Source organism: Corythoichthys intestinalis, chromosome 20, assembly GCF_030265065.1.
Source record: "Corythoichthys intestinalis isolate RoL2023-P3 chromosome 20, ASM3026506v1, whole genome shotgun sequence".
NCBI lineage: Eukaryota > Metazoa > Chordata > Actinopteri > Syngnathiformes > Syngnathidae > Corythoichthys > Corythoichthys intestinalis.
The window spans coordinates 32,596,229-32,612,014 of NC_080414.1; the positions used below are offsets into that span (position 1 = coordinate 32,596,229).

At 39.1% G+C, this 15,786-nt stretch overlaps 1 protein-coding gene across 4 annotated transcripts; it reads left to right on the forward strand.

The window, feature by feature from the left end:
* Positions 1 to 3,023: 3,023 nt before the first annotated feature.
* Positions 3,024 to 9,158, forward strand: LOC130908909 (triple functional domain protein-like). 4 transcript variants are annotated; one of them, XM_057824843.1, is made up of 12 exons: positions 3,024 to 3,127; positions 3,790 to 3,890; positions 4,166 to 4,247; positions 4,318 to 4,384; positions 4,459 to 4,568; positions 4,726 to 4,795; positions 4,887 to 4,976; positions 5,071 to 5,163; positions 5,513 to 5,624; positions 5,710 to 5,900; positions 5,975 to 6,076; positions 8,657 to 9,158. In XM_057824843.1, exons 3-12 carry the CDS (start codon positions 4,210 to 4,212, stop codon positions 8,879 to 8,881), a joined length of 1,098 nt encoding a protein of 365 aa, XP_057680826.1. In that variant the 5' UTR covers positions 3,024 to 3,127; positions 3,790 to 3,890; positions 4,166 to 4,209; the 3' UTR covers positions 8,882 to 9,158. The 4 variants fall into 4 exon arrangements, 3 of the variants coding, with proteins under 3 accessions (XP_057680826.1, XP_057680824.1, XP_057680825.1); XR_009061673.1 differs by lacking the exons at positions 3,790 to 3,890; positions 8,657 to 9,158 and having other exon boundaries at positions 5,710 to 5,736; positions 5,795 to 5,900; positions 5,975 to 6,074; XM_057824841.1 differs by lacking the exon at positions 3,790 to 3,890.
* Positions 9,159 to 15,786: the final 6,628 nt, after the last annotated feature.

Sequence of the window (15,786 nt, forward strand, 5' to 3'; positions counted from 1 at the left end):
TACTCAATTCTTCATAACTAGTAAGCAATTTTTCTAGCTTAACGTCATGAGCCATTACATTACCAGCAGCTTCAACATCATCATTAGCATTAGCATCAACATTGATATCATCTTTACTGTTGCTAACTGACCTCTGTAATGCAAGATCTTGACCCGCAATTAAATTATCAATCAGTTCTTGCAACTGTAGTAAATGTGCCATTCCATCATCTTCCAAATCAAGTAACGCCTTACTGTGCATGAAGTCTGCGATGTAGTCGAAACAGCCCTCTTCATCCTCTGCTGTGAGATGAGACAGACGATCTTGGTCCATCCCTGGCACTTGATCCAAAGCCTGTACAATCTGGAACAGTTCATGAGCCGGTAGAGTGAGCAGGCTGTGTTTGATGGTCCACACCAAACTTTTCCTCTCACTGTCCGCCATAGCTGCTTCTCAATGTCTTGCACTTGGATGTGCAGTCCAGGTTCTTCCAATCTCAATCGTTGTGATGACTGGCACAACAGACTTCACTTCTCAGTAGGTAAAGCGGCTTGCATCCCTTGGTGTGGTTGGAAAACAGTGTCTTCATCCCAGGGAACTTTGCTGCTCCCTGCCTCTCAGGTGACTTCCGGTAGAAGTCTCAGGATCAATGGATCAGCTCCAGACTGGCCGGTGGCGCTGATCCCGGACGAGCCCCCAATAAATTGTTGCAGGCACCAGAATAGGGCACCATTCACAATAATATGAATCCTGAAAAATACAGGTTAAATAAGATGCGCACGATGACGCCAGCTTGCCGTCGTTCATAAGGAATGAGAACATGGCTGCGCGCATGCGTCATTAAGACTACAGCCCCGTTACCTCACTTTGAATAGCGGTCCAACGGCGCCACCTACAGACCACTCCAAACATCCTCACCCGAGCAAACAAAGTACACATCACATAAATTGGACCCATACGCCTTCTGGACTACAAAATTAGAAATCCCACACACCAATGTGATCACACTTTTGGGGGCATCACATAAATAGTATCATTTGTCTATAATATTACTATTATACAGTAAGTACGCCTCTGCCTAACATTGTGTCCTTTTTTTCTATTAAAGAAAAAAAGTAGCACAGATCAAATTATAATAAAGAAACTTTATTAGCATTGTTTTGTTTGTAACAGAAAAGACTTAACGTGCATCAATTTGCTTGAATTAAAAAAAAAGACATCCAAACTATAAAAACTCACTCAAGGTACATTTTTGACCATTTGATACTGAAAAATAAAATCAGTAAATAATAAACAAATTCAAATTTATTAGAAACATTAACTGATGAGGACAATATGTCCAAAAAATTGACTGAAAAAACAAAGCTGAATAGAAGAAAAAAAAGTGTCTTTGGACAGAAGGACAATTTTTATTTTCGCTGCTCACAGTATCCCTTCCTTTGCAATGGTGTGAGGTTATTTTGCACTGAGCATGCTAACAGTGCTCACTGGTTTACTGATATAATACTGACAAAGCGGGACGACTGTTGGCAATATTCGGCACGTTTTCGCTGAAAAACAATCAAGCGGCTTATCAATGAGATTGAGGTCTAATGTCTTTAAGTGGCGTCTTAATTGATCTGGCTTCCGGTGTTGTGCCGACAAATAGCCGCCCCGCGTGAAATGTCCCCCCTGACGGGAACGCTTATTTATAACGCTTTATTGAGTGTTTATTTTATCTATTTATTTTTATTTATTTTATTATTGAGCGCCCACACGTCATTCGTACAAACAGCTTTTTCTTACCAATCGATGGAAATGGAAACGATTTTCTTGTACCGTGAATATGTATTATTTTACTCTGCTTGAACTAATAAATGTCATACCTGTGTGATTGTCATTGTGATATGGTCGTGAAAACCTGTAGACTAATACATTTCTGTTCAAAGATGGTTATGTGGCCCAGTCCACGATTTGTTCCTAAAATACAGCACAAGTTTTTTGTGTAATTTATTTATTTAAAACTGATTTTACAGTCGGAAATCCATTACTGTAATGCGTCCATGAAAACATTTGATGTTTTCACCTCAATAAAGCGTTATAAATAAGCGTTCCCGTCAGGGGGGACATTTCACGCGGGGCGGCTATTTTTTGGCACAACACCGGCTGTCCGCTATAATAATTTTTGGACGCAGTAAACAGTGATCTTTCCTCATCTCCCACTGCATTAAAAGTCAAAGCCAAAAGACAAACGGACCGAAAAAAAAGCGCAATCTCGGCGGCCGAGGGAGAACCGTAGGTGAGGGCGGTCGTCGTGACGATCCCAAGCCGAAAATGGCACTTCTCGGGCGGACACATGAGAACTGGAGAAGGCAGTGGGTCTTTGCGTGAGTCCGGCCGGAAAACGGCGCACAGGCACAGCTCTTCATATCTCTTTTCTGTGTGCTCTTGCTTAGTTAAAAAATACTGAGCGCACTCTGAAAATGCGAGCGCCACTGCCACCCACTGAGTGGATGTGCAAGTACACGTTACTCTAGTACGGCAAAAAAAGAAAAAAGAAAAAAAAGAAAGTATGTTCCCCGAGGTCACATGCGCCACCCCTGGCATCGCTCTGCGCGCCCCACTATTTGAGAAGTGAGAGAGACAGATAGCGATAGAGAGAAAGAGAGACGGTTCTGCCTCCTCCTGTCTTTTTTTAGTATAACTCAAAAAAGTAAAAAATAAATATTGATTTTTAAAATTTATTTATTTAATAGGGACAGTGCACATTAATAAACATCTCAAAGATGTAAATATGCCAGATTGTAGCAAAAAAAATCTTAATTTACACCCGCAGTCCCTAGGCAGGTAACACAGATACAAAAAGTGAACAATTTGCACCCCCTCCACTAGATGGCAGCCTACTTATTCTATGCCGATGGCGCTAAAAGCGAAATCGTGATCAAAGAACGTGACTTTCCAAAGAAAGATCGCGTGACGAAACAAAGAACGATCTTTGGGCTTTGATGTCACACCACAGTACAAAATATAATCTGCCAGTGACATTCCGTCAGGTGCAGCAGTGGAGTCAAGTGCACAAGACTTATCCGAAGACACGATCTGGACAAAAGACTTCGACCATGGAACAACTTGCGTCTCAAATTCTTGCAACCATCGAAAGGCTGGGCGGTAAGTGAATTAGTCTAAGTTAAACGTGCATTATTCGTCTAAAAAAATGCAGTTTAGTGACTGAGTGGGCTGTTCTGAACTTTGTTCGTTTTGCGTCGTGTTGTTATCAAGTATTTATGACTACAGCGTTTTATTCGTGACATTGTCTGTCAACAAATATCAGGACTTGCAGCCCGTTTTCAACATTATTCAAAAAGATAAGATTTTAACATTTAACCGACGGATGCTTGTCGAGTTGAAAACAACATTTGGGATATTGCGTTGTGCTAAACGCATCGCAGTTAACGACTAAAATTCAAACTTTAGGAGCTGAAACGTGAAAAGTCCTCTAACGGCCAAAAAAATGTCAAAAAGATTTCCACCTTACGACAGTTTTAACATTTAACCGACGGATGTTCGTCGAGTCGTAAATATTTGGGATATCGCGTTATGCTAAACGCATCTCAGGTAACGGCTAAATGCAAACTTGAGGAGCTGAAACGTGAAAAGTCCTATATGTTAATATTAAACTCATCGTCATAATCCACATGTAGAGTGCACAATGCAAGGGGTATGAAAATGCTCATCCTGCATAGTGTCCAGCAAAGTGCAACGACATGTTAATGTTGCGGCAAGTGGACAAAGTTTTGGTTTTTACTAACGGCCAAAAACATGTCATCGAGGTACCTCGATCGGCTCCTGAGGAAAAGAAACTGACGGGAGGTATGGCGAGCAACATGGTCAGTTTTGGAGCTGAATTCGAGGACTACGTACAACGGAACAGGTTTTTTTTTAATGCTGCATCTCATTCAGGGTGGGTTTAACCATTTGTGGACGAACATTTGGTTGTTTGGCTGTAGTCTTCAGGGATGTAGATAGATGAATAAAAAAAAAATTAAAAAACATGATAAAAATAAATGAATTCCCCGACTTATTAGGTGAAAGTGAATGATTTTCTGCAACACACTTGATGATATCTCATGGCACAGCGGTTGGGAATTACTTGTCAATCCATCAGTGTTTTCTCATTCATTGTTTATTTTTACTTCTTTTCTGCAGAGCACTTATTGGAGCACCCTCTGAGTTTTACGGATTTGGACCGGATGAGCGACGGTGCAACAAAGTCTGCAAGCAGGGAAACGTATGTGACTCTTATACCATTTGCGAATTCATAATTTCAAAATAATAACAAGTGCCTATTTTTCATTTAGGTTTATTTTGGCTGAGCTGATTGAAACGGAAAAGGCTTACGTGCAAGACCTGCGAGAGTGCATTGACGTGAGTTTCCTTTCTGTGTAAGTGCAGTTCTTGTAAGACAAACTTTACTCAAATCTTTGTGTTGGAACTTGCAGACTTACATGAGGGAGATGTTAACCCAAGAGGAGGAGATCCCTGCGGGACTCAACAATATGGAGGACGTCATCTTCGGGAACTTGATGGAGCTGTATGAATTCCATCATAAGTAAGTATAAGCAGCGACTTTTCTCAAAAATGACTGACATTTTCACACCGAGTGGACAAAATAAATAGGGTACTCCTGGTCATTTCTCATATTTAAAACATACCACCATCACTCACTTTTTGGAATGTATTAATTTTTTTCCGTGTTCTGTCTTCAGGATCTTCCTCAAGGAACTGGAAAAACATGAAAGCGTCCCTGAAGATGTCGGACGTTGCTTTGTCAAATGGGTATTTATCCCCTTGCCACTACTGTAATCAAAATCATACTGAATAATGACCCGTAAAGAATTCTGAGCGTGTTGTTGGTTTTCTTTAATAGGCTGAGAAGTTCCAGTTATATGTGGACTACGGCAAGAACAGTGACAAGTCCACTCGGCTCATCATGGAGCATACTGTCAACTATTTTAATGTAAGTTAAATGTCAAGGTTATCAACGTGAAATTACAGATTATAATGCTTCATAGTCTTACATTTTTTTCTCTTTCTTTCCATGGGTTCAACAGAAAATTCAGTGGAAACACGGACTAGCATTCTCGTTACAATCTTTCCTGCTTAAGCCAATCCAGAGAATGACAAAATATCCACTCCTGTTAAAGGTAAGCCCAAAATATTCAAGTTTGTTGTTCAGAAAACCAACATAAAATGCAGAAGATACATTAATCACACGCTCATAATTAAAAAATATCAACATTAAAAATTCATCAAACAAACAATATGATTCAACAATGTTTCGTTCGTTCAAGTAAATCACATAATTTTGTCTCATGAAAGTCCCCAAACTTAACGCAATGTGCAAAGATTTTATGGTTTTTATAATCCTTCAGATAATTGCTTTAGCACACACATACAAACAGAGCATACAACAATATTCACAGGTATATAATCTCTATGTTCTGTGGGAACAATGTCTTAATGTATTTTTAAGTGTATTTTTGCTTATTTTAGAAGCTCCTTGAGTGCTGTGAAGATGGGAAAGGAGTACTCAAGGAAGCCCTGGAGGTGACTCTCAGCATTCTGAAGAGAGCCAACGATGCCATTCATTTCTCCGTTCTGGAAGGTACGTTAACATAGGCAAGATGGCTGAACATGCACTTGCTTTTGAGGCATAGTTTGCTTACATGACCTATTCTCTCCTCCGTCAGGTTTTGATGAGGGCGTTGAATCCCAAGGTGAGCTGCTCCGACAGGAGTCGTTCAAAATGTGGGATTCAAAATTGCCATTTTGCAGGGGGAAGAATATACACCTCTTTCTCCTGAAAAATTCCTTGGTGGTCTGCAAGGTGGCCAAGGATGACAAAGGCATGAAGAAATACATTTACAAGAGAAAAATAAACGTGAGTCATCCTTTACTTACTTTTTTACCTATGCAATATTGTCAATAAGCATGATCATTTCATTTCTTCTTTAGCTAGCTGATGTAACGCTGACAGAACACCTACGGGGAGACCCTGGCAAGTTTGTCCTTAGGGTGGGCCGCACCTTGATGTCGCACAAAAGAATTGTTCTTAAGGTAAAACGTTCTTTCCTCTTTTCCTCAAAACAAAGTGAGATTTCTACACATATTACTAACAGGATTTTGTAAGCCACTTTGACATGATGCTGAGCCATAGACTTCACTATCAGTTGACGGGGCACGGGGCAGAGCCGTAGGGGGCCTATTTTCAAAAACTTAAAATTCAAATAGTTTCAAAACCAAAGCCGCCAACGACCTAAAACCGAAACAGGCACTTCCCTTAGGCATTTATGAGTTTCCATGAGCAGAGACATCAAAACATTCAGTCGTTCCCTAATAAAATCCTGATTAATTATTTTTTTATACAAGTATAACAAAACTTAAAATGGCTATAAAATTTTCAAATTCATGCTAGATGCACAAAAATCACCAACTGCAGAGATAATCACCTATATTTTCAGGATCACTAGCAATAGTTTTTGCCCAAAATATCAACTTAAAAGTTTTCAACTGCTAATTACTCAATTTTCACATTAGAAACTTAATACTTGAGGAAAGCATACAGACGCTTCTTAATTTTACTCAACAAAAGCAAAATTTGCATTTTTTTATATACAATCACAACTTATTTAGGGTGAATTCCGCTATTGTGTACAAAATCCAACATGGCGGCCGTCACGAAACAAAGAGCTTTATAGGTTGAAAATTCATGTAAATAAATATTTAAATCGCACAATTTCTATAGATATGAAAAGAAAACAGTCTAGATTTTTGGTTAAAAGCAACGGGCAGTTATCATTCATTTTACGTAAATATTTCAAGCCAAAGTTAGACTGATTTAATCCATTGATTTTTTTTTTTTTTTCCCACAACGTTTCAATGTGCATGCGTGGTGCTATTCAATATAATAAATACCTTGAATCCTCGACCAAATCACTCTTGAGACACTCCTGCCTGCTTGTATGTAGTAAACCCTTAGTCCAGGGGTGTCCAAACTTTTTGCAAAGGGGGCCAGATTTGACGGGGTAAAAATATGGGGGGCCGACCTTGGCTGACATCCTTTATGTAGAACAATATATTTAAGCAAAATTTAGCAAGCCATTCAGTGTGTCACATTTCCTTTTTTATTATTTTTTTTTAATGAATAATTTCAACAATCTCGCAACTAGCCTTTGCGGCGTTCTCTGTCGACTCTTGGGCTCTTGCGAAATACTTGCCTGGCACGGCCAGACTGTTCTCCCTATGTTTTTCAGACACTGAGAGGATTGTCTGGGACCCAGCCCATTAACGGCCTCTCGAGCAAGTACAAAATCAATCGACATATCAGATTTGTTTATTTGCGTGACGTGTTCTTAACGAGCAACGTCACTCTTCCGAGTCGGAAGTCATCTCCGCAACAACACAGATGGCGAACAGGAGCGCTGAGAATATGTTCCAATCCACGGTAAAATCAATTTTAAATGACCAAAAAGACAATGAGTCGCTAAAACCAACAGTCTGTCTCGCACTAGCCATGTTGAATAAATCCGCTCTCCTCGTATGTTTACTTCCGCGCGCAAGTCCCTCGTCCCGCCTGTCGCTGATTGGTCCACTCCGCTGTCCGTTTGCTGTGGCTTGCTCCGCCCAGGAAATTTTATCCGTTTAATGGTGGCCAGACTCAATAGCTGGATCAGCGGTGAGTCTAGAGTACCAGGCTAGCGAAATGCTACTGCTGTAAAATTAAACTAGCTTCAAGTTGCTTCAATTTCTCCCTTTAATCTTGTCGACATGTCAGCGTGTCTTGTTTGGTAATATCGCCTCACATTGACATCTTTAAAAACAGCGACTGTCTCTTTGCAAATGAGGCAAGACACAGTTGTTGCGTATTTTAGTGAAGAAATAGTCCAATTTCCACCTATCCTTGAAGCGTCGGCCGTCACAGTCAACTTTTTTTTGTTGATTGTCGCCATTTTAGAAATTTGGAAGTAGAGGGTCACACGGAGTAATGTTGCTTACCCCTTAAATACCTGTAACATGAAGCAATTATCAGAGAATCCCAAAATTTGAAAAATAAGGTCCTAATTAAACCTTTTTTTCAAATTTGTGAAAAGAAAAGTCAAAATGAATATGTGTAATAAGCGCTCTAATATCTATAACCCATGCTAAATCATGTTTTTTTCGCATGGAACCTGCAGATGCATGTGTTGACTTGCATCCATCATTTTTTTTTTTTTTTTTCCAAAAAGAAATATCAAAATTCTAAATTAGTCTGAAAATCATGAAATTTTAGGTGTATCAAATGTGATACATTTGGCAATAAAGGGTGTGTGCGAGCCAGATGTTATTGATTTTATGACAGAGGCTGGGGGCCGGATGAAATTTGACCATGGGCCGCATTTGGCCCCCGGGCCGGACTTTGGACACGTCTGCCTTAGTCCAATCTCCACCTAAACTCAAACACACTCTAACGCCGGATTTATCACAGTGAATGCCAACTCAACGTTCTGCCTGAGCCGGCCCCCTACGGGAAGGCGTGGCACAATGTCTGTGGGAGTTGTCTGGTCAACTAATGGTGGAGTCTATGGATGAATGAAAATTCTCATCAGTGTTTAAATTCCAAATGGCCTAATAACCTTCAACTTTCTTCTTTCACAATAGGCGTCAATTGTTCAAACCGAGCTGGACTGGATCGAGCATATCCGGAAGCTAAACAAGGAGCACACCCTCCACCTGACGGGGACACTCAAAGAGCCGATCGGAATTCCAAAAGCCATCACAGCAAATCTCTGCAAGAGCCAAAGGAAGTCAGGGAAACTTCTATCCAATTCTGTGGCTTCTTGGTTTAAAAAAAGTTCAAAAAGTGGAACCTTGATAAATGAGTGACTTGACTTCAAGGCATTGTTTTGCCATTTATTTATTGTAGACTTAAGGGTGTATGTTGGAGACATTTGTGCAGTGACTTTAACCCAATTTAGACTGACACAAATAGTCCACAATTCTTTAAAAAAAACAACAACAACAACGTATGTATAGCAAGTGACTTACATCTCTGAAATTGAGCAAGAAAAGATTGAAAACAGAATTGTTGTGTTTTATCGTTTCGATCGCTTCGAGGATTCCATTAAAGTGGCTCGGCGTCCGTTTTTGTTGTTTTTTGATACATGTGTGAATGTTTTCATGTACATATTGTATATAGTTATGTATTTGATCAAATAAAATTTCAGCGTTATTTACACAGATTGTTTTTGGCCTTCTTTGTACCTTAAAATCCAGAACATGTTATTGTGTGGACATAAATTGGGAGAGGAAATCAGAATTTAGTTCTTAAATTTTTTTTAGTGTTTTTGTTGCATTTGAAAGCACTCTGCAGAAATCTGTAATATATCATTGTGCCTAATATTGAAAATTTTCCAGGTTTTGATCTTTCATGTAAAAAGACATACTTGAATGAACCTTTTCATCTCAGAGCATTTTACCTCAAAATTATTTCTGTCATTTCCTTCCAACTTGTTTGATGCAGATTTGGGTATCCAAAACAAGTACTCTCAAATGAGTGCATCATATTGCCTCCGATTATGTAGGGATGTAGGTGATAATGTTGGCCACTATGGGTCGCCCTCCTCACAGAAACGGTTGTATTACAGTCCATCTTTCCACGCTGACAAACCAGGCATGTAGTGTTCATTCTAGTCACATAAGGGAATAGTTACCTTTCTCGAACACACCATATACAGTGGGGAGAACAAGTATTTGATATACTGCAGTGCATCAAATACTTGTTCTCCCCACTGTAACAGTTTGTATTACTCTGAAACACGTAATATAATCAATCAGGGAATAGTATCATTTCTCATATTTACTGTAGGACTGTTTATATTAATCTGACACACCTAATATAAAATAAATAGCACTTACACCATAGTTTAATGAAAAGAAGCAGAATAGAGGATACACAACGCCATCTTATCACAGAGGCCCAACGCGTCATGAGCAAGATTGACGCACCAACTCTTGCAATCAGTTCTCCTGGGCACTCCAGGACAAATAGCAGGGTGCTCAGCCCCAAAACAAGTGGCATTGGAGAGCACCATCGCCCAACCAAGATAACAAGTTGATAGCGAGGGCGCCGTGGACGTCAAGACTTGCGTCGGTCGCTGTGGCAACCACGTCCCAGCCACGAAGGATGACGCACGAACCTAACCGCCCAAAATCTGCCACAGAAGGATGATCCCGAGACAACACCCAGCTACACCTTTGGCCTGGCCCACTCCACCGCAGCTTTCAAAAAGACTCAGGACACTGAGATAACAAACTGTCGATTCTCGGGAACATTACAATGTGTCCGTTGTTTTGCGGACCTTGGATCCAACACTGCCTGTCCGTTGTCTGTTTTTGCCTTGTTTTTTGACCATTGTCGACAAATAAATTGTCAACCTGTTTTCGGTAAGCCTTCTTCAAACTTTTGGAACATGGAGCCATTACAAAGGGTTAACACAGGAGTGAACGCGCGGAATATTGGACCCCACCGGGTTAGCCTGGTACTCCAGATTCACCGCTGTTCCAGCTATTGAGTCTGGCCACCATTAAGCGGATAAAATTTCCAGGGTGGATGTGACGTTAGAAACGCGACAAGGGACTTGCGCGCGGAAGTAAACATACGAGGAGAGCGGAGTTTATTCAACATGGCTAGCGCGAGACAGACTGTTGCCAATGACTTGTGTCGATGTGTTTTTAGTAATTTAAAACGGATTTTACCGTGGACTGCAACATATTCTCGGCTCTCCTGTTCGCCATCTGTGTTGTTGCGGAGACGACTTCCGACGCGGAAGAGTGACGTTGCTCGTTAAGAACACGTCACGCAAACTAACGACTCTGATTTGACGATTGATTTGTACTTGCTCGAGAGGCCGTTAATGGGCTGGGTCCCAGACTATTCTCTCAGTGTTTGAAAAATACGGAGAGAACAGTCTGGCCGTGCCAGGCAACCACCGGGTGGCTAGCGGGAGCGGTGCCAGCGGAACAGCATTTCGTTTGGCTGGCACTGTTTCCGCGGCTTGGCGGGGGGGCGGACGGCTGCGAAAGAGTCAACTGAAGCCCTTTTAGGTGCACCACCTAAAAGCCGAAAGGTAAAAAAGACGTTTGGTCAAAATTTAAGGCAAGTAACAGTTGACTTGAAGCGACCCTCTACCATTTGTGTTTTGTCTAATGGTAATTGTTGTATTGGTATGTGGTAATATGCAGTGGGTAATTTTATTAGTAGAGTGCATATATATATATATATATATTTTTTTTTTTAAGTGGGGGGGCTTAGTGTGTGAAGTACAGTACACCATTCTGACAGTTTCCTGATCTTGAAGACAGTCAAACGCACCAGGAGAGCAGGCAGTAATCCAGACGGCTATGAAAAGGCTGTGGATAAGGATCGAAGGGGGTTTTACAGAAGTAGCTCTGTACTGACACTACTAAGAGGGCATTTAGTATGGAGGTAAATATGTGGATTTACTTTCCAATCAAAAAAATTGCTAAAATCAAAATATACTGTATATATTCAATCCAAAAAAAGTCACTTCAATCAAAAAGATATGTTTGAATGCAAGAATAAATTTGAAACTCAAAACAATGCATTTTAAAACTTTCTCTGATTTTTTTTTTTTTTTTAAGTCAAGTTTTTTTTTTTAATTGAAACAACTTTTTTGATTGAATTACTGTTGTTTTGCATTTGGGCCACATTTTGGCTACAACATTTGTGTCTTTAATTATTCAATCCAAAAATAAGTTGCTTCAAACAAACAAAAAAAAACATTTTCAAAAGAAAAATCAATCAAAAAAGGAACAAACTTTTTGAATGCAAAGAGATATTTGAGACCCCAAAATTTGCATTTGCACACTTAATTTTTCATTGAAATGTTTTCTTTCATTGGAACAATCCTTTTTGTGTTTCGGCCATATTATGGGTAGGACATTTGTGTCTAAATCATTCAATCCTCCAAAAAAGTTGCTTCAATCAAAAAATAAATAAAAGAATTCAAAGAAAAATAATCATTTGAAAATTAAAATTGAATACCCCTATTTTTTTTTTTCTTTTTTCAAAATATTTTTATTTGAAAATTTTTTTAAGTGTTGTTTTTTTCCCAAGTGCACAAAGTTTTGAGCTACCTTTTTTTGATTGAAGAGGAAAAATGTACACTTTGCGCTATTGGTAAAACATGTTTGAGTGACAAGTGACTACGCCAATGGCGTAAGCCTTAAAAGCATGATGAAGCAAGAAACATGGCCACCACTCGTCGTTTTTTTGATTGAAGGGACTTTTTTTTTATTGAAGCGACTTTTTTCTTGATTGAAGCAACTTTTGATTGAATAATAAAGACACAAATCTACCTCCATAAGATAGCCGACAACCTGCCGCCTTTATCGACTACAACTGGCATATCCTGTCAGTACTTCTATGTCCGAAGAGTTGCAGTGATAAAAAGAAAAAATGATATGCAGTAACATATAGGGAAAGATATCTGTTTGAAATATAAATATTTGAGTGGAATATATAGAAATTTATTTTTAACCATGTGTCCAATGAAGTGGACGCCATGCATCCGCTAGTATTTTGTGAACGTTTCATAATGGCGTACCGCAAGCAACACGTCACTTCCGCTCATTAATATTCATGACATTAGCTACTGTTGCTCAGTAGGGACAAGCCACCGTTTGTCCCTAATAGGAAATGAATGGAAATCGTGTACGAAGGAGATGTTTACAGAGCTAAACCTACCAATTCTCTCCGAAAATGATGTCCCTGGTGCCAAATTCACTGGCAAAGATGTCGGAGAACATAAAAATGTTCAGTTAAAGCAGTACTTCTCAAATAGTGTGGCGGGCCCCCCCAGGGGGGCACAAAGCGATGCTGGGGGTGGCGCATGTGACCTTGGGGAACATACTTTTTTGCCGTACTAGAATAAAATGTAATTGCACATCCACTCAGTGGGTGGCAGTGCCGCTCTCATTTTCAGCGTGTGCGCAATATTTTTGAACCAAACAAGAGCACACAGCAAAGAGCAGTGGAGATATGAAAAGCTAAGACGAGGAAATATGACGTAGCGTATGTAGCATTTGGCTTTGAATTTTATTACAGTGGGAGACGAGGAAAGACCTGTCTGTTTACTCTGTATAAAAATGTTCGCAGCGGCCAGCAGGAATGATTTTTTTCAGCAAAAACGTGCCGAAAATTGCCAAAAATCCTCCCACTTTGTCAGTATTACATCAGTAAACCAGCGAGCACTGTCATAAAATCAACTAACTCCACAACATAGGAAAGGAGCTGATACTGCCAGCAGCAACCCTAACCTTGTCCAATGACACTGTAGTTTTTGTTCTATTATTTTTTGTTTTTTCGGTCTAATTGTTTGGCATATTGTCCTTGTGAGTTAACGTTGCTAATTTATTTGAGTTTATCATTATTGACTTTTATTAAATTGTATTTTTCAGTATCAAACAGTGAAAAAACCTTGAGTGTATTTTTACAGTATGGATGAGTTTTTTTTTTTTTTTTTTAACTTTATTGTAAGTTGATCTTTATTACTTTTTTCTTAAATATTAAAAAGAACACAATGTTATGCAGAGGAGTATTTTGTATACAAATGATACTAGTGTATTTACGGCAGAGAGTTTCGGGGGGGCGCAGAACATTTATGTCTTTCTGGGGGGGCATAACAGAAAATAATTGAGAAGCACTGAGTTAAAGAAATGGCTTGAGTGTCGAAGGCTGAAAAAGACGAAAAAAAAACAGCCGACCTAAGCATAGCCTTAGCTTTTTTATCGACGCGACTGACAATGACATTCTCCTGTTTCAACAAGCTATCCTTTACCACAAGCCCTGTCTTTCTTACATATTATATCCTCTGGTTGTCCTACTTCTCTGACCGTTCTTGGAGGTAATTTAATTAGTTTGGTGTAGCGATCGCAATGCTACTCAGTGACAGCCAACGAACTCTCTTAATTGTTTCCATTTTAACAAATCTTAATTCTATAACTTATTTACACTTCCTCCTTACGAAAGATGTTTTTTTTACAACAGAAAATCTAACAGTGGCAGTCAGATACCATTTTAAATCTTTTCAGGTCATTCATTGTCAGACAGAAGCAGCACCCGCCACGTCACGCCAAAATATAAGTTAAAAATATCAAAATGGCTTACCTCTTTGTCCTCTGAAAGACAATGCCAACCCAACAAAATGTTTATTGCATAAATGTTTACTGCCGAGCTGGCGTCAAAAGTCCGCGCAAGTTGATTCAGTCTTCACATCTTCTCCTCCGAGTTTTTAGTTTCGGGAAACGTATGAAGAAAACATCCTTCATATGTCGTAATGTCTAGAGTCATTTCTACAAGTTCCAAAAAAGCAATGTGTGATCAGCATGTTCGTTTTTGAAAGATTAGCGGAGAAAAGTAGCTGATTTTCCATTGCTTCTATGCGAGGGCGGGTCTATAATGTCCCACTTCTACTCTACTTCCGCTTTACGATGCAACGTCACGGTCTAAAAATAGCATGCGTGCGGTACGCCATTTTGTGTCACTGTTTTTATGACTTTTGGTTATAAGTTAGTATGTAATTGCTATATTTACAAGCAGTTAATTTAAAAACATTTTGTGTAGATTAGCTGTTGTTTGCATTCCAATAGCAGACCGACATTGAAAAGATGTTAAATCCACATTCTGCAGTCAATCTTATATCGTTAAGTCAACGTTGACACCAGACGTTGATTTGTGATCACTTTTGCACCCTTGATTAATGTTGTTCCAACGTTGAAATCCTTACAATAGCTAATCGTCATTTCGATTATGAATAATATTGAAACAATGCTGAATCAATGTTATATTTTGCTTCATTTTCAACCATGATGCTATGAATGCTTTCAAATATGCCCATATTTAGAGGTCCTGCTTTATTTACAGACAAAAGAAACAGCTAGGCTGACTAATAAACTATTATACATGAACAATAATATATGTTTATGGCGGAAAACACAGACAAGGCTGAAAAAGCAGTTTCTGCTGTTGCACCCCTCTTTAAAATAAAGTGTTGTATTTTAAGCCAAAAGAACTGTTGTGTTTGATAGAACAATATGTGCATATGCTGCCGTAGCAGTTTCATGGCGCATTAAGCCCCGAAATATTTTTAATTCGTCCGTTATACGCTGGAGACCCCCGTTTACAGACACTGTGTAACCACTTTTGTTTCAACCCAGCCACAAAAAGAAGGTAATAAATTATATATATTATTCGAAATGTCTCATTTTTAGCTTAAAATCATTAATTGATGTCTAATATTTAGCTAAGAAACGATTTTAAAAATTACTCGCATATTTTACAACTTTTAAAGAAATTATGTCACAATGAACAAGTAAATAAGTCACCTCATAGCTATCGCTTAACTGTATTTTTTTTTTTTTTTTTTTTTATTGTCGCATTTTCTTAGATATTTTAGATGATAAATAATTGATCCAAACAAAAATTTTTTTTTTTAATGTTTAAAAAATCTCGAACACTTCTTGATGTTTGCGATTTCTGCATTGGGACCTGTTATGAACGGCAAGCCGTTAATGTGGATCCAAAACACAGACCAGGAGATCAGTAGGGTAAATGTTTGTATTTAATAAGTACAACAAAGGGAGCACGCTAACAAACGCGAGTTTAACAAGTACAACAAAGGGAGCACGCTAACAAACGCGAGTTTAACAAGAACAACTAAGAGAGCACGCTAACAAACGCGAGTTTAACAAGTACAACTAAGAGAGCA